This window comes from Barbus barbus, assembly GCF_936440315.1.
Source record: "Barbus barbus genome assembly, chromosome: 35".
In the NCBI taxonomy this organism is placed as follows: domain Eukaryota; kingdom Metazoa; phylum Chordata; class Actinopteri; order Cypriniformes; family Cyprinidae; genus Barbus; species Barbus barbus.
In genome coordinates this window covers 2,647,823-2,673,233 of record NC_136763.1, presented here as the reverse complement: position 1 = coordinate 2,673,233, position 25,411 = coordinate 2,647,823, and the positions used below count along the sequence as shown (strand labels likewise).

Genomic DNA, 25,411 nt, shown 5'->3' with positions numbered 1-25,411 from the left:
AAAGGGGGGTTCGCTCTGAGTTATTTCTGTGCCATCTTAAGGGTGCATTGAAAACCATCCAAGCAGCTCGTCACCTTGGAGGCTGTGTCTTGTGGTGTGGTGGGAAAATCCCTGGTTGGCTGGCTCTGAATCGGTCTGGTTAGCTGAACCACTTTGAATTCTGGGACGGAGGTCTTTCAGCGGCGACACTTCTTTTGACCGGACGAGTGCTCCTGCCGCTCGCTCTGAATGGCAGGATGTCGCTGGTCAACTTAGGTATGTTAAAAGTGAATTAAGTTGGGACACTCTTTTCACCTCGGCTGGGGGCCCGTGATTGGTCAGTGATTTTTCTGTGATCCCATTAAAGCTCTCGGTTTAAAGTTGACCAGGCCTGCTTTTGACCAGGCTTACCTTCGGATTACAAGTCCAACTCTCTATCCATTAGGCCACGACTGCCCCGTATATTTCATGTTTTATTTATTTGCATAATTATTTATATATAATTAATTCTAAGTAAGTATATGTATTACAATTTATATATATATATATTAATTATATATATTATTAATTTATTATACTAAATTAAAATAGTAAATAAATATATATATATATATATATATATATATATATATATTTACTATTTTAATTTAGTATAATAAATTAATAATTATAAAATTATTTAATTAATTAATTTAGTAATATTTAACAATTTACTTGTTATATGTTCAAGTATTTAATTATTTGATAAATTATAAAAAAAAAATTTATAATGAGCTTCAGTGCTTTAAAACTAGATTGTTTCATTATTTCATTTGTTAAAATGCATAATATATAATTAAATATATAAAATAATAATTATAAAATTATTTATGAATATACTAAGGTGAATATATTCTTTATAGCTAAATCTGTACCAGTCTCTAGCATTTCTGCCATTTTAAATGCTGTCATGCCGCCCACTTATTTTCAGGATCAACGATGAAATTAATAAAATGCTGAAAATTAAAGTAAAGTAAAGTAAAGTCGTGACGTATTGTCAAGTATGGTGACCCATACTCGAAATTGGTGCTCTGCGTTTAACCCATCCAAGTGCACACACACAGCAGTGAGTAGTGAACAAATGCACACACACACACACACACACACACCGTGAACACACACCCGGAGCAGTGGGCAGCCATGCTGCAGCGCCCGGGGAGCAATTGGGGGTTCGGTGCCTTGCTCAAGGGCACCTCAGTTGTGGTATTGAGGGTGGAGAGAGCGCTGGACATTCCCTCCCCCCACCTACAATTCCTGCCGGCCGGGGACTCGAACTCGCAACCTTTCGATTACGAGTCCGACTCTCCATTAGGCCACGACTTCCCCCATGCAAACCATTAGGCCACGACTTCCCCCATGCAAACCATGCAAAACATAATTATTTGTAATATGGCTATAAAATGTCTCCTAAATGCAGATGCAGAACAAATCTGAACATTTATTTATGCTATTTGAGCTCGCACTTTAACCTCATTGAGCTGGCGATGCTCAGGCGACCCCGAGGGCTGTAACCTGAGTCTGTGATCAGCCCTTCCTCTTTCTCCCTGCCGCCCCACAGACTGAAGTCATTACAATCAATTAGCTGCTCTTTGCTCTGGCCTAATCAAGGATCTGGTACAGAGCAGCTTCCTGCCTGTAGGTTTCAGGCAATGATTTGAGATTATACAGTGTCTGTCGTTTGCAGGGTGAAGCATGCTCCGGGGTGGAGGCATCTTTATGTCGTCAGTTTGTGGGTGCTTGGATCAAAACCACAGCTTTGTATTTATCGCTGATCTTTTTTTTAATCTTTAATGAAGTCCAGAGTGTCCTGAAGTTGTGAAGTTGAAGTAAAGGACATTAGGTTGAGCCAAATATTAGATTCCAAGTCAAAAAACAACCCTATTTACTTACCTGTTACACATCATTATACACTTTTTTCATATACACTGTGATTTTCGCAGCGATGCAATAGAAGAACAATTGTAGGTTCCTTAAGGAACTATTCACAGAACAATTCTTTTCAAATTTCTAAAGAACCTTTTGTTTCATGAAAAGTTCCATGGATGTTAAAGGTTCTCCATGGAATCATCAATAAAGAGCCTTTATGTTTTGAGGTTCTTGATTCATTGGTGTATGTTGCTCCAAAGAATCAAAGTGTTTCTAAAGTGATTTTACTTTCAGCAGACAAGAAATAGGTTGTAAACAATTTAATTTTGACTGAATTATTTACTTAAGTAAAGCGAAAGAAATAAAATTAATGGCTGTTCATAGTTTTTCTGTGTAATCTTTAATCAAAATGCATTAAATTAAAGGTGACTTGATTCTAAGGACAATTTAATTGTTTATTTTTTTAATGTTTTTTTTTTAATTATGAATGTACATTTTTATAAAAAATGTTTTTATAATTCATGTATAATTACAATATAATATACATAATTAAATCTATAAATTGATATATATACATTAAATAAATATAAATTAATTAATTGATAATAATTAAATATATATTAATTTATATACTTAATTATATATCTATCTATCTTATAATTGTGTATATATATATATATATATATATATATATATATATATATATATATATATATATATATAATAATGTAGCCTATATTTTCTATGTGTATGGAATGATAGAGTTATCCTACTAACTAACTGTGTTAATTAAGAGTTTATGCATTTACATTTATTCATTTAGCTGACGCTTTTATCCAAAGCGACTTACAATTGCTATATATGTCAGAGGTCGCACGCCTCTGGAGCAACTAGGGGTTAAGTGTCTTGCTCAGGGACACATTGGTGTCTCACAGTGGATTCGAACCCGGGTCTCTCACACCAAAGGCATGCGTCTTATCCACTGCACCATTACCACCCCCTTACGCGTAGATGTTTTCTAAAAAGTGAAAGGCACAAAGCGAATGCAACAACCTCGAGCAGCTAGAAGCTCCTGCGTTCACTGTGCTTCGAGCTGTAAACATCGGCTCTGGTGACTCTCAAAAGCAGCTTCATTATGAGGGGCCCTGCGCCTCGGGCTGAAGGGTTAGTCAGCATGTGTTCTGCTCTCTTGTGTCTCATCCGTCCTTCTTGGCACCGCCCCTGTGTTTTCCATTAGAGCGCGAGATGATCTTCCCTTCTCTTCCTCTTCTTCATGGTCGTGCGTTTCTGGAAGGCCGTGGGCAGCGGCGCATTCTTAATTCATGAAACCCAAAACTTCAAATCCCACAAGCCCTCTGTCCTCCCGTCAAGACGTCCATTGTTTGTGAATGTCATCCGGTGGCTCATTCTTGGCTGTGTCTTCTGGTCTCTTTTCTCGGTGTGTGTTGTGTGGCTGTTTGTTCTTGCAGGGCGGACGCACAGTGCCTGTTTTATCAACTCCAACTATTAATCCAGGCTATAGAAGTGGAAATGAAAGGGCTTTTTTGAGATTCGGTTTCTCTCATGTTGTTGGGCTTCTGAAAGCGTGTCTGGACTCGTTTCAGGGAGTTTCTGCCTTCTGTGTTTACATCCTTTATTTAGTAATGTGAATTTCCAGCGATTATAAAAACAGGATGATAACAAAGGAGGAAGAATCCAAACAACAAACGTTTTTGTACACCTGAGTACACCTGAGATTTAAAATTAATATTTCAATAAATTAAAAACACATTCAGTTGTTCACAGTTATCTGATGTTGGTTAATGGTCACAAGACATGCAGATAAACAAATATAATATTTAATCTTTTTAGTCAGTATTTTATTTGGATTATTTAAGATTACATTAAAAGATACATTTCTTTTAATCTTACAGTTACTTTTTTTGCATTTGTTTTTATTACATTTTAATTTAAAATTATGATTTTATGAATATTTAGTTGTTTTCTATTTAATCTTGTTTCAATATTTTAATTTTTTATCTTATTTATATATATATATATATATATATATATATATATATATATATATATATATATATATATATATATATATATATATATATATATATATATATATATATATATATATATATATATATATATATATATATATATATTTTTTTTTTTTTTTTTTTTTTTTAATATATATATATATATATATATATATATATATATTTTTTTTTTTTTTTTAAATGATTTTATAATTTAATAATTTGAATTTTGATTATTTAATTTAAAAATATTTTAATTTTATTTTAAATTTTTTGTATTTTATTTGTTCATTTCATTTTATTTTATAAATATTTAATGTTTTATTTTAATTATTTAAATTGTAAATTTTTGCTATTTGTGATAATTTAGATTTCAAATTATAAATTGATTTTTATTAATATTTTGTAAATGGTTTTTTTTTTTTTTTTTAAATATATTTAATTTATTATGATTTCAATTGGATAATTTCATTTAAAAATAATTTTATTTTACATAATGATTTATAAATATTTAGTAAGTTTTTTTTGTCTTAAAAGTATTTATTTTCATTTTTTTGTTAAATTAACTTAGCTTTTCAATTACTAATGAACCCCAGTTTAGGAAACCCAGATCGATACATCGAGCAAAAAATTAGCCAGTTGTGACTTTTAGTTGATTTGGATCCTTCAACTAACTTAAGAATATGATTTTTGTTTACCCCATGAAAGGAATAGTTTATTCATAAATAAATAATATTTCATAATTTACTCATAGAAGATGATTAGGACGTTCATGCTGCTCTTTTAACATAAAAGCATACAATGAGCTCCAAAAAAAGCAAAATAAAAGTAGCCTGTTTGACTTGTTTGCTATATTCCAAGTATAATCCAAGACGTGAAATATTTCTGTACAAAGACCAACATTTAAGTTGTATTATAAAAGGATTTGTCTTCAAACTTGGGACTCTCAGAAACATAATCACAGTATGTTGTTTCTCATTAACAGGTTTTATTCATTATGGTTGTGAAATCATTTATGTTTCATATTTCGTTTTGCTGCAGATATGAATCCAGCAGATGTTCGTGAAGCTTTGACCTTTGCCACGTGTTGAACGGCACTGAAGGTCAACCGTGCACAAGTTCAGAAATCAATTTATGATGGTTCCCAGGGTTCAGAGGCCAGAGCTTCCCAGGTTCCCGTTGCACATGTTGCCCACTTTTCATGACTTCTGTCTTCAGATAGTTGTTTTTTTTTGTTAGAAAAGGCTGGTGCTGGATCAGTGGGTTGAGTTAAGCTCTACCTAGATGTTTTAGAACTGGAAAACCCATCTTAGAGAGGAAGCTGAGCGTGATCTACATGAACTCTGAGACTAGTTAAAGCATTCTTCACCCATCCTGTGATAAATTCCCTACAAAAAGTGGCGATGTTTGCTCAAATGAGATCAAGAGAGCATCTCGACTGCGCTGTGTTTACGTAAATGAGCTGCTGAAGTTCCTCAGAGTGCATGTAATGGCATATGGGAGCGTTTTTGTGACAGAAGGGGCTGGGAAGACAGGAAAGACATTAAGGAGAGCAGACTGAAGCCCTCCAGCGTTTGACCGAATGCCACAAAGACCCTTCATCAGACGCTCCCCGCTGACCTGCCCATCCGGTTCCTCTTCGGGCTGTTCAATCAAATGCGGGATGTTTTAGGTGCTTGATCGGAACAAATTCAGTGTAGTATGTAGTTGTGTTTGTTTTGTCTTTTGGTTTGATTTGACAGCAGTGCTGGAGCTGATGTGTGTGAAACCGGTCTTTAGCCCTATTCGGACAGGACTAGTATATACCATGGTGAAGCTAAATGGCTAGTATAGCAAAACCATGTTAATGTGTGGTTACTTTACTTTTACTTTATTTATTTGTAGTAAACCCGTGTTTAATTTTCATAAAGGTACATACAGTGGGTACGGAAAGTATTCAGACCCCCTTAAATTTTTCACTCTTTGTTATATTGCAGCCATTTGCTAAAATCATTTAAGTTCATTTTTTTTCCTCATTAATGTACACACAGCACCCCATATTGACAGAAAAACACAGAATTGTTGACATTTTTGCAGATTTCTTAAAAAGGAAGAACTGAAATATCACATGGTCCTAAGTATTCAGACCAGTATGCAGAAATGAACGCAAATAATTTTACCTGATGCTGATATTACAATAGCCAGTTTTAACAGTTTACGTGCTCTGGCTCTTGATTTTATTATTATTTTTATTTAATTTTTCCTTTGCTGGGAGGCAAATATATTAAATGTGCGCACGGTAAGAGCGTCTACGGTAATTCACGTTGGCCAAAACACACAAGGAAAAAAAAAATCACCGGCAATCACAAACATCGCATTCGGACGGGTTTAGTTTTCTCAGAGGATCACTGAGTTGAGCTGAAAGCTGATTAAATAATCTTTCCATTGATGTATGATTTGTTATGATAGGACAATATTTGGCTGAGATACAACTATTTGAAAATCTGGAATCTGAGGGTGCAAAAAAATCTAAATATTGAGAAAATCACCTTTAAAGTTGTTCAAATGAAGTTCTTAGCAGTGCATATTACTAATCAAAAATTAAGTTTTGATATATTTACGGTAGGAAATTTACAAAATATCTTCATGGAATTTTTGGCATAAAAGAAAAATGTATAATTTTGAGCCATACAATGTATTTTTGGCTATTGCTACAAATATACCTGTGCTACTCATGACTGCTTTTGTGCTCCAGGGTCACATATATGTCTAAAACGTGTGTCTTTTTTGTTGTCAGCATCCTGTTGATTTTGATTTGATATTGATTTAGCATCAAAATTGTTCATTTCATACCATGCTTTTAGGATCTCCTTTAGCTCTCATGTCTGAAGTTGCGTCTGAGCGTCAGGATGTTTGGAGCTGCTGTTGCGTTGCAGACGTGCTTTATGATGACCGTAATTACACCGATGAAGAAAGCTGATACTTGCTCATTAATGCCACATGATCACCTGCAGCTACGGGCCGGCAGCCGGAAAGAAACCCAATCTGTTTGTTTTTGATGTCAAAACGTATAGTTTGTATGCAAGTTAGCCTGATTCATGACTAAGTTGTATTATATTTCATGTTAAATATTGTAAATAAGTTGACACCATCACTCTCCCATGGTAAACAGATTTTCCTCAAGACAAACAAAGGGCTTTGCAAAGTCAAGCATCTCATCGCTGATTTGTTTTGTGTTTTTGCTGAGACATGAAAGTTGCATATAAAAGAGATTAATAACAACAGGACCCGATAGCAAACACACAGTTGAGTGTCCTAGAAAATGACTCTTTTTGGAATATGAAATTGGAGACACATGTTGAGGAAATGAGAAGCTTGTGTTCGGGCTCCGCTCAGATCAGTTGCGGTCAGATTTGTTCAATCAAATGCAAAAAGGTGCTTGTTTCCTCTGTTTGGAGATTGGGGGAAGAGATTTCGCTGATTCAAATGGTTTTGTCAAGGGGGAGTTGTGAATTTTTAAACCCCTAGAAATTCTTATGAGTAAAATATCTCTGAAGTATATTCACAATTTATATTCACAAATTCTCAAAAGAACTCCCAGGGTGATTATGAGCATGAAATTATCCGGCCATGGCTTCCTGTTTCACAGGAATATAAATAGGAGGGAAAACAAAGCCCAAATTCCCTTAATCATCCATCACAATGAGAGAAATTGAGCTTCACAAATTAGTGAAGTGGCTTTAAGAAAAGAGCTAGAGCAGTGAAAATTCCCATTTCCACCATCAGGGCAATAATTAAGAATTTCCAATCAACATAAAATGTTATGAAACTGCCTGGAAGAGGATGTGTGTCTATATCGTCCTAATGCAGAGTTTGAGTGGCTAAAGACTCTCCAAGGACCACAGCTGGAGAATTGCAGAAAATAGTTGAGTCTCGGGGTCAGAAAACCTTAAAAATAAATAGTCAAACAGCACCTACATCACAACATGTCGTTTGGGAGGATTTCAAGAAAATTCTCCTAGCTCATCCAAAAACAAACTCCAGCATATTCAGTTATCAGACACGACTGGGACTTCAAATGGGACTGGCTTCTATGGTCAGATGAAACTAAAAAATGAGCTTTTTAGCAGCAAACACTCAAGATGGGTTTGGTGAACATAGGGATAAAAAGTACCCCATGTGTACAATGAAATATACTGCTGTATTTGTGATGTTGTGGGCCTATATTTCTGCTGGAGGTCCTGGACATCTTGTTCAGACACATGGCATCATGGATTCTATCAAATACCAACAGATAAAAAAATCAATAAGTGACTGACTCTGTTAGAAATCTTATAATGGGCCGTGTTTGGATCTTCCAACCGGACAATAATCCAAACACAAACCTCAAAAACAACACAAAAATGTGTCACTGAGCACAAAACCAAGCTTCTGCTGGCCATTCCAGTCCTCTGACCTGAACCCTGTAGAAAATGAGTGAGGTGAACTGAAGAGAAGAAGAATATCTAGAGCTGTTAAACTGGCAAATGGAGGTTTCAATAAGTATTGAATAAAAGGGTGCCGTTAATTGTGGCCAATGTTTATTAGAGAAAAACATTTATTTCATAATGATATTTCTTCCCATTTTAAATTCTTATTATCCAATGAAAGGTTAGATTTTTGTGATTTAAAATAAAATATCAAAAGGATTAATAATGCAGATTAATTTTTCCAGCCTTCTTTGATCATATTTACCAAGGGTGCCGATATTTTTGACCATGACTGTACATATATACTGTGTGTGTGTGTATATATATATATATATATATATGCATTTGAAATTGTAATTAACTGTAATTTTTGTAATTGAAATAATGTAATTATAAGATTTTTTATTATATATAAATATAAATTAAATATTATATAAAAATTCAAATTATTGAATAGGGTGAATTTTGTAAAATAAAGGCAATTTTCCCCATCACAACAGTGCAAACCAGACCGGCGCTGATCTTGCTTTGTTTCTTTTATATTCCAAGCAATTTGTTGGACAAACAGTGAGAAGTGGTCTGGGGGTTTTGTTTGTTTTCACAGCACTGAGGAACAAGCCCCCCGAGAGCAGATCAGCCAGATCTGAAGCTCAATATCATAAGTGTATGTAAGACAAACACAGTGAAGGAGAGCGGCTGCCGCAGATTCAACCCCATTTAACTCAAACAGTGCTCTCCTGCACTGGATTTATCTTCTAGCCCAAGAGGTCTGGAGAGTGCAATTATAATTTGATTTCTTGCATTTGTGAGCAGCACTGGTACGCCTGACTGCTTTGGTTGTTTAGATCATTTCAAGTTTATACATGCAAATTTTTTGGACAAAATGTGCAAAAATAAAAAGTACATAAAACTGCTAAAGTGTGTCTAGAGGTTTAGTAGGGCTGAGCAATTAATCCAAAGCAAAATAGTGATTATGGCTTAGTGTAATAATAAAATATTATTATTATTATTATTATTACTCATTGATATCTAATCACACTTTTTATTCAAATTGTGCAGCCCTACAAACAAAATAAATTAGTCCATATATATTTTTATATATTACTTAAATTATATTTTATATATAATATTGTTATATTTTATATATTATTTCATATATGCAAATTAAACATCATTTTTAATTTGTTAGAACCAGATTTGTTTTAGTATCATTGAGATACTATTATAGTATTTTATTTTTTTATATTTTGATTTTTATATATGTTTTCATATAATTTAGTTGAACTTTTAGGAATTTTGTTGTTTGTTTTTGTCATTTATTGATCTTATTTTTTTGTGCATTTTTATTTATTTATTTTTTAAATATGCATTTTTATTTTTTGGTTTTATTTATTTTAATACATCAAGTTAAACTATATGAAAATGAAAAATGTTTTGGTGACTGGCTGAAATAAAATAAATAAATAAATGAAATGTATTTTTTAAACATTTTGTTTTATTTCAAGTAACGAGCATGTTTTTGTATGGTCTTAGTTTTAGTTATTATATACTATTTCCTTGTTAGAACGTTAAAATAAAAATACAAAATGTAGAACTATATTGCAAAATATAAATATAATCAAATCAAATACTAACAACTTTAAACTGTGTTTAAGAGGTAAAAGCAAACCTGTAACTCTTAAAAAAAATTGCATTTTAAATTAAAAAAATTTTTTCAGAGAAATTGCCATTTCTTTTTTCTCTGCAGCAAATCGTACAGTTAGTTTTAGTATCGGGTTTCACTGAAGCTCTGTTTTCTGTCGTTCACTTGTGATATTTATTTATGCAGTTTATTTGCATCATCTGGGATCCATATGAGGCGGTTTGTTTCTTGTAAAGAGGTACCAGTCTGTTCTGAGAAACCGTAAAGAAAGCAGCGAGATGCAGGTCGCTTCAACTTCACGTGTAATCCTAACAAACGCCACTGGCTAATTTAGTGAGTTCTCAGGCTAGAGACATTATCCACCCCCTTCCTGATCCCAGACCAAAGAATAGCAGCAGTGTCCCTCTGATTGATCATCGCTGGTCAGATATCCCCTCATGCTCTCTCTCCCCTTCAGCAAATAGAAACCGATAGCATGCATGTTCCTGTTCAATGCGGGGGCAAAATCCCAGAGGGATGCATTTCCTGTGAGTCGGGTGGGAGAAGATTGAAGCAGCAAAGGATCAAACAAATAGCTGCCCTTTGAAAATAGTGTGGTCTGCTGGCTTGTTTGCTGTTGTCTCCATATGGGTTACAGCTAATTGGGTTCTTAAGGAGAACCATCTACACTTGTAACTTAGCTGGCAGTGTTCTCATTAAATTAGCTTCATGTGTGAGCTTAGATGCCAAAGCACAAGTCAAACCAGGTACTTCAAACCGTTTGCTTTATGTAACATGTGATTATGTGTCTGGATTGGATTGTGAGAAGTTAACATTTCAGAATAAGACCGTTTGCCAGATTAACCCCGTGAAGCCTGACACTTTAGACAACTTTAGACAGAATATAAAAGGAATCTAAAAAGGTTTGCATATGTGTTTTTTTTATATTTGGTACATCAGGTTTTTATGGCTCATATAGTATGATATTTAATTCTGAAGCCCAAACTGAGCAAAAATATGCAATTTGGTGAAGTTTCTGATGTTATATGGACAAAATTTATGAAATTCTGATAGCTTGTAATGTAAATCAGTGAGATCTTTATAACAGTATGTCTAAGAAAAAACAACTTAATGTATGCTTTTGAAAGCAATAAAAGGGTCATTTTCAGGAAACACTTATTTGCTGAACGCAGTCACATTATGCCAAAAAATGACATTTTTCAAATAAAATAAATAAAAGCATAAAAATAAATCGCTCAAGTAAAAATAAACTAATAATAAATAAAATAAGGTAAAAAATAAATAAATGCATAAAAAGCAAACAAAACAAATGATAAATAAATACAAAATAAAATATATAAATAAACACTAAAATAAATTAAAAGTTAAAATATAAAGTAAAAAACAAAAAATATAAAATAAATTGAAATGGAAAACAAAATAAAGTAAAACCAACACACATAAAATAAAATTGACTTCATCAAATCTGAAATGATGGCAGACTACTTACAAGAAATGGTCTAAATATCAGTCATCACTCTAGATCTCCATTAAATGTCTTAGTAAAATGAGATTGAAATGATCGAAACATACATTGAGAGATAATAGGTTGCTCAGAAGATGCGAGATGTTCTGGAGGCTTGTGAAGATCATTCCTCCGCTGAGGAACAGTGAAAGTAAAGCTTCTGGAAACAAACGCTCTTCAAAAGATCCTGATGATCAGATTTGAGACACACTGATTTTACTAGAAAAATGATTGATGGAGAATCAAGTAAAGCCGAGCTGCCAGTCCAGTAAGTGTTCATCTGGAGATATGACTGCAGTTATTCTGACGCTTACTTGATAAAAATCAGTCAAGAGCTTAAGGTTGACATTTGTACAATTAGACTACAAAACCTTTAATGGATATAAAAAGTCTAAACTAACAATCAGGCGACAGAAGAGATGGAGTAGATTGTGTGTGAGGGGTTTGATCATTATATTTGCATATCAGTAATACAGAAGACTTTATGGGGTTAAGTTGCTCTGTGGTCGCCTTGAGAAGTCAGTCTTTTGTGAAAACATAAAAGGAAATAAATGTGTTAAAGCCTGAGCCCATGCTGTGAAGTTTTTCCTCGTTTTGGATGATATAATTATTGTTATTATTGGTATGGAAGGAGGAACACCTGGATGGATTGGTCTTTGGTGTTCATCAGGAAACATGTAGCGCTTCACCTGCTGCCGCGCTGTTCAGACACGCTCGTCTCCCCGATCCACACAATACTGAACTAAATCTCATCTCTATAATGGCTTCTTTTGCTCGTGCCAGGTGTGTGTGTGTTTGATGAGAGATAAATGGCAAATTTTGAACCGATCTTCATTTTTCTTGTTCATCAAACCCTTACTGTGGCAGTAGCATGACACACTTAATGTATTAATGCAGTACTGATCAAAAGTTAGGGGTTTATAAAGTAAAAAAGAAATTATTACTTTTATTTGGAAAGGGCACATTAAATTGATCAAAAATGTTTATAATGTTACAAAATATTTAAAATAAATGCTGTTCTTCTGAACTTTCTTTTCAGCAAAGAATTCTGCAAAACAAAATGTATCACAGTTTCTGCCAAAACCATGGTTATTGTATTTAACTTGAAATAAAACTAAAAGCATTTAAAAAACTGTTACTTTAAATAAAATAAATGTTAGCGGTTTTTATTTGAATTTTGTTTAAATTGGTGTACTAAAACCACCAAAACTAATACTGAAATAAAAATAAATAAAAAATATATAGACATATATAAAATAAATAAAAACTACTAAAAATGACAAAAACACACAACAAAATTTAAAAAACTTTAAAATTAAATTGAAAAGGGAATATTAAAAAAAATAAAAAATATTAATAAAAAAAATACTAAAAATTATAAACAGCAAAATGGCCAAAATTAAAATATAAACTATAAAATAAAAATGAATAAAAACTACAAAAAATTACAAACACTACAAAATGACTAAAACCTTAACTAAAATTAAAACAGAAAATGTATAGAATCTCAATGATACTGAAATAACATTGCCAAAATTTTATATCATAATACTACAGTGGTACAAAAAAACATGGTACTGCCATGTATGTGGTTTGGTACTTTCCATATTACATGATTACCATAGCACATGATTAGAAAAACATAGTATTTTCATGCAACATCTCCATAAAATCCTATTTTTACTATTTTGCTTTCTCAGCATGGTCTGCAGACTCATGCTGCAGAGGATTTTTACCATGGTATTTTTTGTAATTGTAGATTGGTCTTGACTTGGGTCATTGTGTGTTCTCTTCATTTCCATGGTGCGTTTAATGGCCCCGGTCATTAAACAAAAGGTACACAGTCTTCCCGCTTTTACAATCACTTAATAAGGCCTAATAAAGCATGGGGACCCTTGTTTGACCGCCGTCTGACCTGCTTGTTTTACCTCACGGGCAACATTTCTGCTCATTTGCCACATGGGATGCAGCAAGTTTATGGGCCCCAGTCGCAGCAAACTGTCCATTTGAAGTTTTAGGATGCCAAATGACTGCTGGGGCCGTAAGCACAGCGAGCGCTCAAGGTCCTCAGGCTCCTGCTCCACTCAGCGGGACCAACGGCCCTCAGGTGCAAAGGGAAGCAGAGGAGGGGTGTGTGGCCTGTCAGGGGGTCATAAAAGGGTGTCGAGGAGAATGTGACAGGCTTGTTAGGAGGCATAGTGCCACATCGTACACCTCCTTCCTTCCTCACAAACACTCCAGACAAATATATATATATATATATATACACACACACACACACACACAAAATTATATATATATATATATATATATATATATATATATATATATATAATACAATATGTGAAAAGTCATGACTCGTGTTGTTACTTTGAAGTAAGTCTTTGGGATTTTTCCCACTCATTTCAGGCAAAAATCATAAATCTTGCAACTTTCCTGTATTAATAGTACAACATGCCGCTAGCAACACTAAGATTATGGGTTCGGTTCTCAGGGAAATCATGAACTGATAAAATGCTATGAATGCAATGCAATGTAAGTCGCTTTGGACAAAAGCATGTGCCAAATGCATACCAGTGAAAAGTGATAAAACACCTCTTGCATGATTACATGCATGTATATGGTCACATGCAATGGTTTGTTCAAATCACTAACACTAACTCTGAGCATTAGTTATAGCGATGCATGACTTGGCAAACACTATTTTGGTGCAGCTGATAGTATATTTTGTTAGTACTTTCAGAGAGATGAAGTGATTAGCTGCAGGTGTGAAGCAGTCGCAGCAGCAGCTGTCTGTGTGTCCACCGTGACCCTCAAGACCCAGCTGGGCTCTCGGTGTTAAAACAACCCCAGGACAGCAGGGCAGGAGCCATTAGTGCTGCTGGAGCTCAGACTTTCTCACTTTATTCTGCTGCTAAATGAGGAATTAGCCTGACGCCGCCTCCTTCTGCTGGCAGTAAATGGCTTTTGCTACCTAAAATCTCTCGTTTTAAAAAGAGAGGCCGAGGGCTGTGAGCCAAATTAGTTTGTGCTTTCATTAACTGCAGCGGTAAACTTCCAGAAGTGTTTTCCCAGTAAAAGTCCAGGTTGTTTTTCCACAAATACTCCTGGACTTCCTGAGCAGGAACTGTAGGTTTTTCAGAGGAAAATGTGTGTTGTTTGTCCTCGCAAAACTGACGTTTAATTATTAGTGTAATACTTTAATGCGGTTTGTTTAAATTATTAACATTAAATATAAACCTTAAGTTAGAAAACTTAAAAATGTAATTTTTTGATGCTATTTATTCGTGGTGTCATCCGTGTATTCTGTCTGTTTCAGTGTTATTTATTATTATTATAGTTTTTATTCATATTTTGAATTAGTTTTCATTTTTATATTTTTATATTACTTTTTTTGTTTAATTTTTAGTAAGTTAAATTACATTTTTATTACATTTTTTATTATAATTTAGGTTTAAATAATTTTTTTTTTTTCAGTTTAAATTTAATTCCCATTTAGTAATTTTAGTACTTAAAATTATTTCCACATAATTTCCAATGACACATTTCAGATTTTTTAATTGTAATTTTTTTGTTTTAGTAAGATTAGTTTACTAAAAGGAGTTACTTATGTTTAACTTTTTGTTCATTTCCAGTTTGTAATTTTTTTTTTTTTTTATATATTGAATTTATTTGCATTTTATTTTTAGGTCCGTTTTAATTATTTATTTTCAGCAAGTAATTTTTGTACTTTGTAATTTTTTGGTTAAATTATCTGTGCTTTTTTAATTTTTTAATATTACTACTTAGAATTATTTATTTTTATTTTTTACTTTATATGTTTCCAATAGTCTATAATGACCTGTATTTGATTATATTTGTACTAATTCATGCTGTCCTCTGTGGTCATTCTATTTTAGTATTATTTATATATTATTATATATATTTTTTTTTATTTAGTTTATGGTCTTTGGCATTTTTCTTATCTAAAATTAATTTGTGTAAACTTTTTTCAACTTCATTTCAAGTAACAATTGTTTGTAATAGTTGTGGTTTTCACTAGAATAACCCCGTTTGTCTGTTTGTCCATAGTTGTACATCTGGTCCAGGTACGGGGTCAGCGAGACACCCGGGGTCAAGAGGTCTCGCCCTCATCAGTACACATCCTGTGGAAATGAGGCAGAGGATGTCATTAAGACAGATTACTCTTGCACATATGCTGGACTCGTTTACTCACACCGTTTTAGTAGCAGCTCTCTCATGGGTTTGCATTAATTATAAGTGCTTTGGCTAAATTAGGTTGTTTGCTGGATAATTTTAGTTCAGGAAGCCCACAGATCTGTTCACTTACCATTACAAACCACATTTAATCAGCAGTTTCCCGCAAGCGATTTATGCAAAGCAGCGAGTTTCTCATGCTGCATAGTTTATTCTAATGTAAGCAAAATATCATTGACATTTACTGGATTGGCAGCAGAGAACTCGTCTGACATGTTTATCTTCGGTTATGTGGTTGTTGAGGTTTCCAGTGGAGCGTTTTGCAGGAAAACTCAGCATGATTTATGTGTTTGGTGAAAAAAATGAGGTGAACGGGGAGTAGAGATGCTCCAACCCGGGATAAAAACAGATCAGCATTGAGAATTGCTTTCCCAGAGTGAAACAAACAGGTGCATTTTGTGTCGATCCAGTTTCTGATCCAACTTTCGAGATTTATTTGTGTTGTTTTGACTTGCTTTCATTTTACAGGGTAAAAAGAACTAGGAAATCATTGGCTAGCATTATAATATTTTTTCCCAAAAAAGGGTACTGTATTTAGGTATGAACATGGGAAATGTTCAAAAATTTTTTTTTGTATTGAATCCTATAAACCCTATATAATATACATTTTGTGCCTCATATACAATAATGATTTTTGAAGTGGCAGCTGAAGTTGAAGGGCTAAAATTACTAGCTGGAAATAAATAAAAACTAAAACTGAAATAAAAATAAATTAAATCTAAATAGTAATATAAAAAAAGGAAACAAACCTAACACAATTAATGGAAATCTAAAAAAACAAAAAGTATATATATACAGTCAGTGTCCTCCAAAAGTATTGGAACAGTGAGGCCAATTCCTTTATTTTTGCTGTAGACTGAAAATATTTGGGTTTGACATCAAAAGATGAATATGAGATGAGAGATTAACATTTCAGCTTTTATTTACAGGTATTTACATCTGGATCTGATACACAACTTAAAAGATGGCACCTTTTGTTTGAACCCATCCATTTTTCATGTTACCAAAAGTATTGGACCATGTGACTGACAGGTGTGTTTTGTTGCCCTGGTGTGTCCTATTAATTGATTATTCAAACAACAAATAGCACTGAATGTCTGCGCTCAGTTTCCGATCCGTGCAGACTGCATTTATAGTTAGTTAGATGTGTAACCAACATGAAAAGTATTTAGTCAGCCACCAATTGTGCAAGTTCTCCCACTTAAAAAGATGAGAGAGGCCTGTAATCTTCGTCATAGGTACACTTCAACTATGAGAGACAGAATGGGTGGAAAGAATCCAGCAAATCACATTGTAGGATTTTTAAAGAGTTTATTTGCAAATTATGGTGGAAAATAAGTATTTGGTCAATAACAAAAGTTCATCTCAATACTTTGTTATATACCCTTTGTTGGCAATGACAGAGGTCAAACGTTTTCTGTAAGTCTTCACAAGGTTTTCACACACTGTTGCTGGTATTTTGGCCCATTCCTCCATGCAGATCTCCTCTAGAGCAGTGATGCTTTGGGGCTGTCGCTGGGCAACACGGACTTTCAACTCCCTCCAAAGATTTTCTATGGGGTTGAGATCTGGAGACTGGCTAGGCCACTCCAGGACCTTGAAATGCTTCTTACGAAGCCACTCCTTCATTGCCCGGGCGGTGTGTTTGGGATCATTGTCATGCTGAAAGACCCAGCCACGTTTCATCTTCAATGCCCTTGCTGATGGAAGGAGGTTTTCACTCAAAATCTCACGATACATGACCCCATTCATTCTTTCCTTTACACGGATCAGTCGTCCTGGTCCCTTTGCAGAAAAACAGCCCCAAAGCATGATGTTTCCACCCCCCATGCTTCACAGTAGGTATGGTGTTCTTTGGATGCAACTCAGCATTCTTTCTCCTCCAAACACGACGAGTTGAGTTTTTACCAAAAAGTTCTATTTTGGTTTCATCTGACCATATGACATTCTCCCAATCCTCTTCTGGATCATCCAAATGCTCTCTAGCAAACTTCAGACGGGCCGGACATGTACTGGCTTAAGCAGGGGGACACGTCTGGCACTGCAGGATTTGAGTCCCTGGCTGCGTAGTGTGTTACTGATGGTAGCCTTTGTTACTTTGGTCCCAGCTCTCTGCAGGTCATTCACTAGGTCCCCCGTGTGGTTCTGGGATTTTTGCTCACCGTTCTTGTGATCATTTTGACCCCACGGGGTGAGATCTTGCGTGGAGCCCCAGATCGAGGGAGATTATCAGTAGTCTTGTATGTCTTCCATTTTCTAATAATTGCTCCCACAGTTGATTTCTTCACACCAAGCTGCTTGCCTATTGCAGATTCAGTCTTCCCAGCCTGGTGCAGGTCTACAATTTTGTTTCTGGTGTCCTTCGACAGCTCTTTGGTCTTGGCCATAGTGGAGTTTGGAGTGTGACTGTTTGAGGTTGTGGACAGGTGTCTTTTATACTGATAACGAGTTCAAACAGGTGCCATTAATACAGGTAACGAGTGGAGGACAGAGGAGCCTCTTAAAGAAGTTACAGGTCTGTGAGAGCCAGAAATCTTGCTTGTTTGTTGGTGACCAAATACTTATTTTACTGAGGAATTTACCAATTAATTCATTAAAAATCCTACAATGTGATTTCCTGGATTCTTTCCCCCCATTCTGTCTCTCATAGTTGAAGTGTACCTATGATGAAAATTACGGGCCTCTCTCATCTTTTTAAGTGGGAGAACTTGCACAATTGGTGACTGACTAAATACTGTTTTGCCCAACTGTATATATAATTTTTATTATATCAGAAATAAATAATAAAGTAATTCAGCTTTTTTCGAGTTTTCTATGATTTATATATAGCCTAATTATGAAGGTGCTTGTTTCTCTTGAAATATGTTTGCTTTATTTCATAATCCCTATTTCATATATCTTCCTTTTTGTTTTTCCACATCCGCCCTGATCTGGCCCGCTGATTACAGAGCTCACGAGTCTCGTGCAGCGTCTGTCTGCTTCTGTCACGCAACACTATTTGTTTTGACTTCTATTGATACACCTTAAAGCTCTGCTCTGGAGTCAGCTGTAACCCTTCATTATCTCACCTGAGATACACACAGCTGACTCTGGGTCAGTTAGTGCCGTGTTGTGTGTTACTGAAGGGATATATTAGTGTTTTGGCAGCGAGCGCAGTGTTGTTGAGTGCCAGGAGTCTCATAATTGTGGGATTGTGTGCTTCGGCTGTCACCACATAAACTGCTGCTGGTTTTCAATGCTTGAGCTCACATTCCTGTTACACAAGTTGCTGTTTGTCTCTGGGACGCCCCTAACGCTGCCATTACAGTCCGCTTCAGATGGTATATTCATGTGGAAGTGATGGTTATGCAATAAAGCATTTTCTGAAGTTTCCTGTTCTTTTTCTCTGCAGGGAACGCAGTTGTCCAGCGCCGACGAGAGCGGCCGCAAACTCGGAGTCACGTTTCGATATGACAGTAAGACACTTTATAATCAGACCTGTCTATAATTATACAGTTAGTGGGTGGATCTGATGAAAACATGCCACATTGCAACAAATCCAAAATCAACAAAAAAAAAAAAGTTTTGACACCATAAATTCTTTGTTGTGACATTAATTTAAAATGATCATTACTGTAATACATCTGGAGGTTTTCCTTCTAAAAAAAAATCACAAAACAAACTCCTATTATACAATTTCTAAATATTATTTTTCCAGTTTCTGTTCATGATAATTTTCATTGGATAATCTATACTATATTATTAAAACATTATTAATAAATTATGATAAAAATAATATTAAAAATGTTTGTTTAATTTTTATATTTATATAAAATATGTATGCATAATTTTTATATTTTATATAAAATAATTTATTTGTTAGCAACTATTTAATTAGATTTATGTAGAATTTTATGTGTGTCTCTCTCTCTGTGTTCATGCATGTATGTATGTGTATGTATGTATGTGTATATATATATATATATATATATATATATATATATATATATATATATATATATAATATTTTATATTAAATGTAAATAATGTATAATATTTGTAATAAGAATTTAATTTTTTTTAAATCAGCATACATTAAAATAAACAACAAAATAAAAAATTAAAAATAGGCAGTACACATACTACATTAATGCATCAATACTGTGCAATTTAAATATATGATTATATAGTATTTTTATAAAATAAAATTTTTAAATAAGCAAAAAGTATTTTTAAAAAATTTAAATTTAATTTTCACTGAAATAATGTCACAGTAGAGATAAGAACTAAATCTGAGCTTAATTTTCTTTAAATTTAGTGTTTGCCACATTTTTTGATGTTTCAATATTTCTTCTCAAAACATTTGGGGCGGGTCTATCTGTTTACCAACCAATAGGAGACTACAAGGGTATTTAGGCAACCTATTTTATTTAGTCATTATTGTTCCATTTGGTGATGATAGTGGCACAGAAATAACACACTCCGCCTTAAAGCAATGTATTCTTTTGTCTGTATGTTATATAATGTGATTTTTGGTGTGAAATATGACCTGGGAATGTTCTTTGTGTGATTCACCTTAATTGATTCTCTCTGCTCGGCTTAATGTAGCATTTATTCTCTTGTTAATGCCAAATGTTGTTTCAGTCAAGCTTCCTGAGCTCTTGTCCGCCCCTTAAGCACTGAAAAGTCAAGTTTCTCATCCTGTAGCTAATCCCGGTTTCTCCTCGGCATTCAATCCCCATTGTGCGTGACTACGAACGGGAACGGGCCTGATTCTGGTTAGCATCACAATAGGGATTGTGTAAAAAAAAGAGCGACGGGGTGTGAGGGACACAAACGGCTGCTCCTCTTCCTATACCTGCTTATCTGCAGCCGCTGAGGAGAAAAAAACAAGTGAAAGAAAGAAGGAAGGAAGGAAGGGGGAGGGAGGGAAAAAGCGTCTCCTCGCATGGCTGCATATTTTCTCTCGCTGCTTGCCAAAGAATCTCACCGATGTTCTCACTGGGAAACACTCTCTGTCTTTCTGTTTCACTCACTCTCTCTCTCTCTCTTTGTGTTCCTGCTCTTTCTGTCCCAATTAGACTGCTCTCTGAACTGGACTCCGCTGGGGAAACACGCCATCCATGAAGTGAACAACATCACCTACAGTCATTTGTCTTGTGACAGCCAGGCGGCTGTGGTGGTCCACTGGATGGCCAGCCCTCTCGGTAGGTTTCTTCTCAGCTGTGTTGGAGAAACTGCTTTCAAACACCTGACACTTCAACTTCTGTTCCACTGGAGTCCCAGTGGTGCAGGACTGTCTGTTAGTAGATAAGGCACAGGCTGTTTTCAATCTGCCTTTTGCAAAAGTAGTTAACACTAGTATAGATGAGATAATTTGTCTAAAAGAAGACAAAATAATCACAAAGAGGTAATTATTGCGGGGCAAATTAATTGTACTTTTAATTTAATAATAAAAGTAACTTCATAATAATAATAGGCCTAATAAAAATAAGAATATAACAGGCCTACATTAATTGGAAATGCCAAATCCTCTTAATATTGCCAATAATTGATGTTTTTGACGATATCTCTGGCTATGGTCGATACAAGATCATTGTCTTTCGACGCACCCCAGCAAAGGGAGGTTATCGCGGGGCAGACAGCATGTTGCCTGTTACATCGTTTGGGCTGCGTAGTTGAGTGCAGTGGCACTGATATTTCACACGCTTTAAGCTCTTTTATTTTCCAAACGTAATAGGATTAGTCCAACGAATCGTTCGGTTTGTAATGCGTACCGAACCGAAAGCCCCGTACCGAATTCAATATACAGTTCAATACGAATACGCGTATCATTACACCCCTAATATATATATATGTGTGTGTGTGTGTGTGTGTGTGTGTGCATGTTTATGTGGTTTATGAGGACACAAATGTGTATAATGACATGGGTATGACAGAGGTATTACAATATGAAGGTGGTTTATGAGGACTCTGCCTATGTCCCCGTAATTCAAAAGGCTTATAAAACATACTAAATGGTGTTTTTTTGAAAATCTAAAAATGCACAAAGTCTCCTGTGAGGGCTAAGTTTAGGTGTAGGGTTGGTGTAGGGCAATAGCACACAGTTTGTTCAGTATAAAAACCATTACGCCTATGGAGAGTCCCCATAAACCACAAAAACCAACATGTGTGTGTGTGTGTATGTGTGTATATATATTATTACTTACAGTTATTTATTTCGCCACCTTTGGTCAGTTACTCCCCTTGACTGAAATCAATAACCATTGGTGGTTCAGTCGATGGATTTTGTGTCCCCAAACAGTCCTAAAACAGAGATTTCAGACTGCGTGTCTGTGCTTTCCATTAGCGTGCACGAACCCATAACAAAGCGCATTTTAAAGTGCATGTGTGTTGCATGGGTGGTTGCACATGAGGGTGATTTATCTTAGTCCATCTCCAGCCTGGAGAGAATGGAACAGGAGCTCAAAGAAAGGCTCTTCAAAGATAGTTCCTGCTCTTCCTGATCAAAGCCACAGGTTCCCTCCTCCCGGGCCGTATTATTCTTCGGCCCTGACAGTCTCACGGATCCGTCCAATAGACAGGAATAGATCGGCACATAGCAGCGCTGTGATTTTTGTCCTGGGAGGAATGTGTGCGTGTGTGGCTGAGGGAAAGATGGGGATGTCCCTCGCTTCCGTCTGCCAGGGCGCTATTGAACTTGGTAATGCGAGCTTCGGGCTGACGAGCAGGACAATGTGGCCTGTTGTTCGCTCGAGGTTAATCCTTTTGACTGGGGCAGGACTTGACACAGCTCAGGTGTATATTAAAGAAACTCAAAGAAGAAAGCCTTGGGTGTGGGGCCTTTTCCTCATGCACTGAGCTTAAAGGGACAGTCCAGCCAAAAAATTAAAATGCATCATTTACTCATCCTCAAAGAGATTTTGAAAGGTCTTAAAGATGCCCTTTTCCATGCAATGAAAAACATATTGTGACCAGCCTCCAAAGAGGGCAAAAAATACCATAAAAGTCCCAAATCTCATTTGCACTACTGCATATTCAGTTATCGTATGACGTTTTTCTTCACAAAAAAGCTTCCTTTTAACTCTGTGCAGAAGATTTGCACAAATTGCACACAACATATTCACATTTTCGGGGCATTTATGGTGTTTTTAGTCATTTTTCCATTCTCTCTCATTGTATGCGTGAAGCGTAAACATTCAGAACTTTTATTTTTTTTATGTTTTAAGCCATAAAGGTTTAAGATGACACGAGGGTGAGTAAATGATGATAGAGTTTTAATTTTTTGAGTGAAAGTATACATCATTTGTTAATGCATTATTTAATGAACTAACAATGAACAGCAATTATTTTTTTGCAACATTTATTCATCTATATCAGGGTTTCCCAAACTGGGGTTCATGAGGGAAATGCAGGGGGTTAAAATTACATTAAAAAATGAGATGAAAATGTAATTTAAAATATTAATAAAAAAAAATATTTAAAAAAAATGAAACACAAAGGTCAAATGGATTCAGGTGACAAAAAAAGTTTGAGAATCCCTGATCTAGATTAATATCTTTTAGAAATATTATTCTTTGTTAATATATGTTTGTTCATGAAATGTTAAATAATGTATTGATATATTAATTGTGATGCACCAATTTATTTTTATGATACACAAAAAAAAAAAAAACTGAAAACCAAAAATAAATTTAAATTAATCAAATTTATTAATAATCAATACTCAAATAAAATATAAACAATACATTTTTAACATTTAAAAAAAATTATGAAGTGTTTATATTAACTTTTTCAGGATATAATTGTTTCTACCACAATTTGTTGTTGAAATATAAATATTTATACTTTGTAAATAATAACTTTGTTTTCATAATTTATTCAAACATGCATCAAATAATGAATGTTTAGTGAAGTTTGTGCATGCGTCAACTAAAAACAACATGGTACATCACTAGAAATTGCATTAACCTTGATTAATAAATGCTGAAAAACTATTTTTCATATTAGTTCATAATACCTAATGCATTATGATATGAATCTCTTTAAAGTAAAGCAACCCTCTACAAGAGCTGATAAAAAGCAAGGAAAACAAGGGCGCACAACCAGTTCGGCAGCTTTTTTTTTTCCACTTCCAGTGGTGTTTTTGAAGGTTGTGTGATGGGGCGGCTCTCTCTTGATGCTATCTGTAGGCTGGCGGAGGTGTGGAGTTACACCCGTCCCATCAGGCTGCTCCCCGCTGTGGTAATCGGAACCACACGGAATGTGTGCGGGAGCCTTTTCTTCTCCCCTCTTCCCTCTGCAACTGATAAGACAGAAATCTAATTAAAAGGGAGGCAGGCTGGCACACTTTGAAGGGCACGGGAACGCTCCGCTGGCACGCTCTGTCTTCAGGGGTGCTAATAAAAAAAGAAACCGAGGGAAAGAAAGGAAGATTGAAAAATGGTGCATGCTTTGAAACTTCCATGCTGTTTCCAGGCCTGAAAGTTTATGGCGGGACTTAAGCAGGTTTAAGTTCAAGTTCTGTGCACATCCCACACATCTGTTAGAGTTCATCCGAAATTGCACACTCAGACTTGTGCTGTAAAGCTGGGCTATGTAAAAATGTTTTAAAACTAAGATGCAAGAAGTATGTTCATAACCATGAGCTCATTAACATTTGCATATTCAACGCTTTGTCCAAGAGTTACACCAGTTAACTAAGACTCTTAAAGGTACAGTAGCAAAAACAGCCTGTTTATTCAGATCAGAAAGGGTGGAAAATGGCCATAAAAGACTACATTTAATTTTTTAGGGAAATTAATCTTGATTAGCATTAAAAATGCACGAGAAAAAGTTTGATAAATTTTATAAATGCTCTTGGTACAATGCAAATATTTTCAAAGCCATTCAGTTGCACAGGTGTGCTGCAGTCATCTGGATTTATTTCTGTGCTTTTATATGATCTAATCCTTATTTAATTCATCGAACCTGTTTGATCTAGGTATTGAACATGTGAAAGGATTCAGAGTGTATCTGGAGGACAAGAATCCCGAGGGAAAGCAGTGCCAGCACATGATGCTGAAGGATCCGCGACAGCTTAACTTCTCTTACAAAACCGTTGTAAGTATGATATGGTTTGTATTAGACTTGTAATTTGTTGGAAAAATAATTTTTAAGTTCATGTTCATCTGTTTGGCACCATTTTGCATTTTTCCCCAACAGAGGATGAGCTCTCAGCCCTTTGCTGGTCTCGCCTTTGAGACCGATTACATGGTCAGAATCGTACCGTTTCCCACGTTCTTGAATGACAGCTTCTTTCCGCCATCTTTTCTGCGCACTAACAGTGAGTGTTAAACCTGAAACGATACTATAAAAACATGTTTATGTCCTACTTTTAGAAAATTATTATTATTATTAAATATTTATAAATATTTATTTGATTTAAAAAAAACAATTTATAATTTCAGTTAAATAATAAAAAAAATACTCTGGTACACAAAATAACAACAATTAGTTTTATATTCTAACTTAATGAATATGTAAAGTTTAAAATTACATTAATAATTACTTCTTTATGCTATATTTCCTGCATAATTTTATTATTTTATTTTATATTTTATGTATTTACTTATTTATATTAATGTGTTTTTTTAACAAAAATATTTAGAATTATAATTAAAATAAT

General features: G+C 34.8%; 1 protein-coding gene across 1 annotated transcript in view; it reads left to right on the top strand.

Annotated features, from left to right (window-relative positions):
• LOC306855453 (interleukin-17 receptor D) overlaps positions 1–25,411 on the top strand; it is a 43,192-nt gene that overhangs the window by 6,348 nt on the left and 11,433 nt on the right. The window contains exons 2-5 of the mRNA XM_079394190.1: positions 19,157–19,220; positions 20,826–20,951; positions 24,728–24,846; positions 24,949–25,069. Coding sequence (XP_079250316.1) covers positions 19,157–19,220; positions 20,826–20,951; positions 24,728–24,846; positions 24,949–25,069 — 430 coding nt within the window. The remainder of the gene's footprint in view (positions 1–19,156; positions 19,221–20,825; positions 20,952–24,727; positions 24,847–24,948; positions 25,070–25,411) is intronic.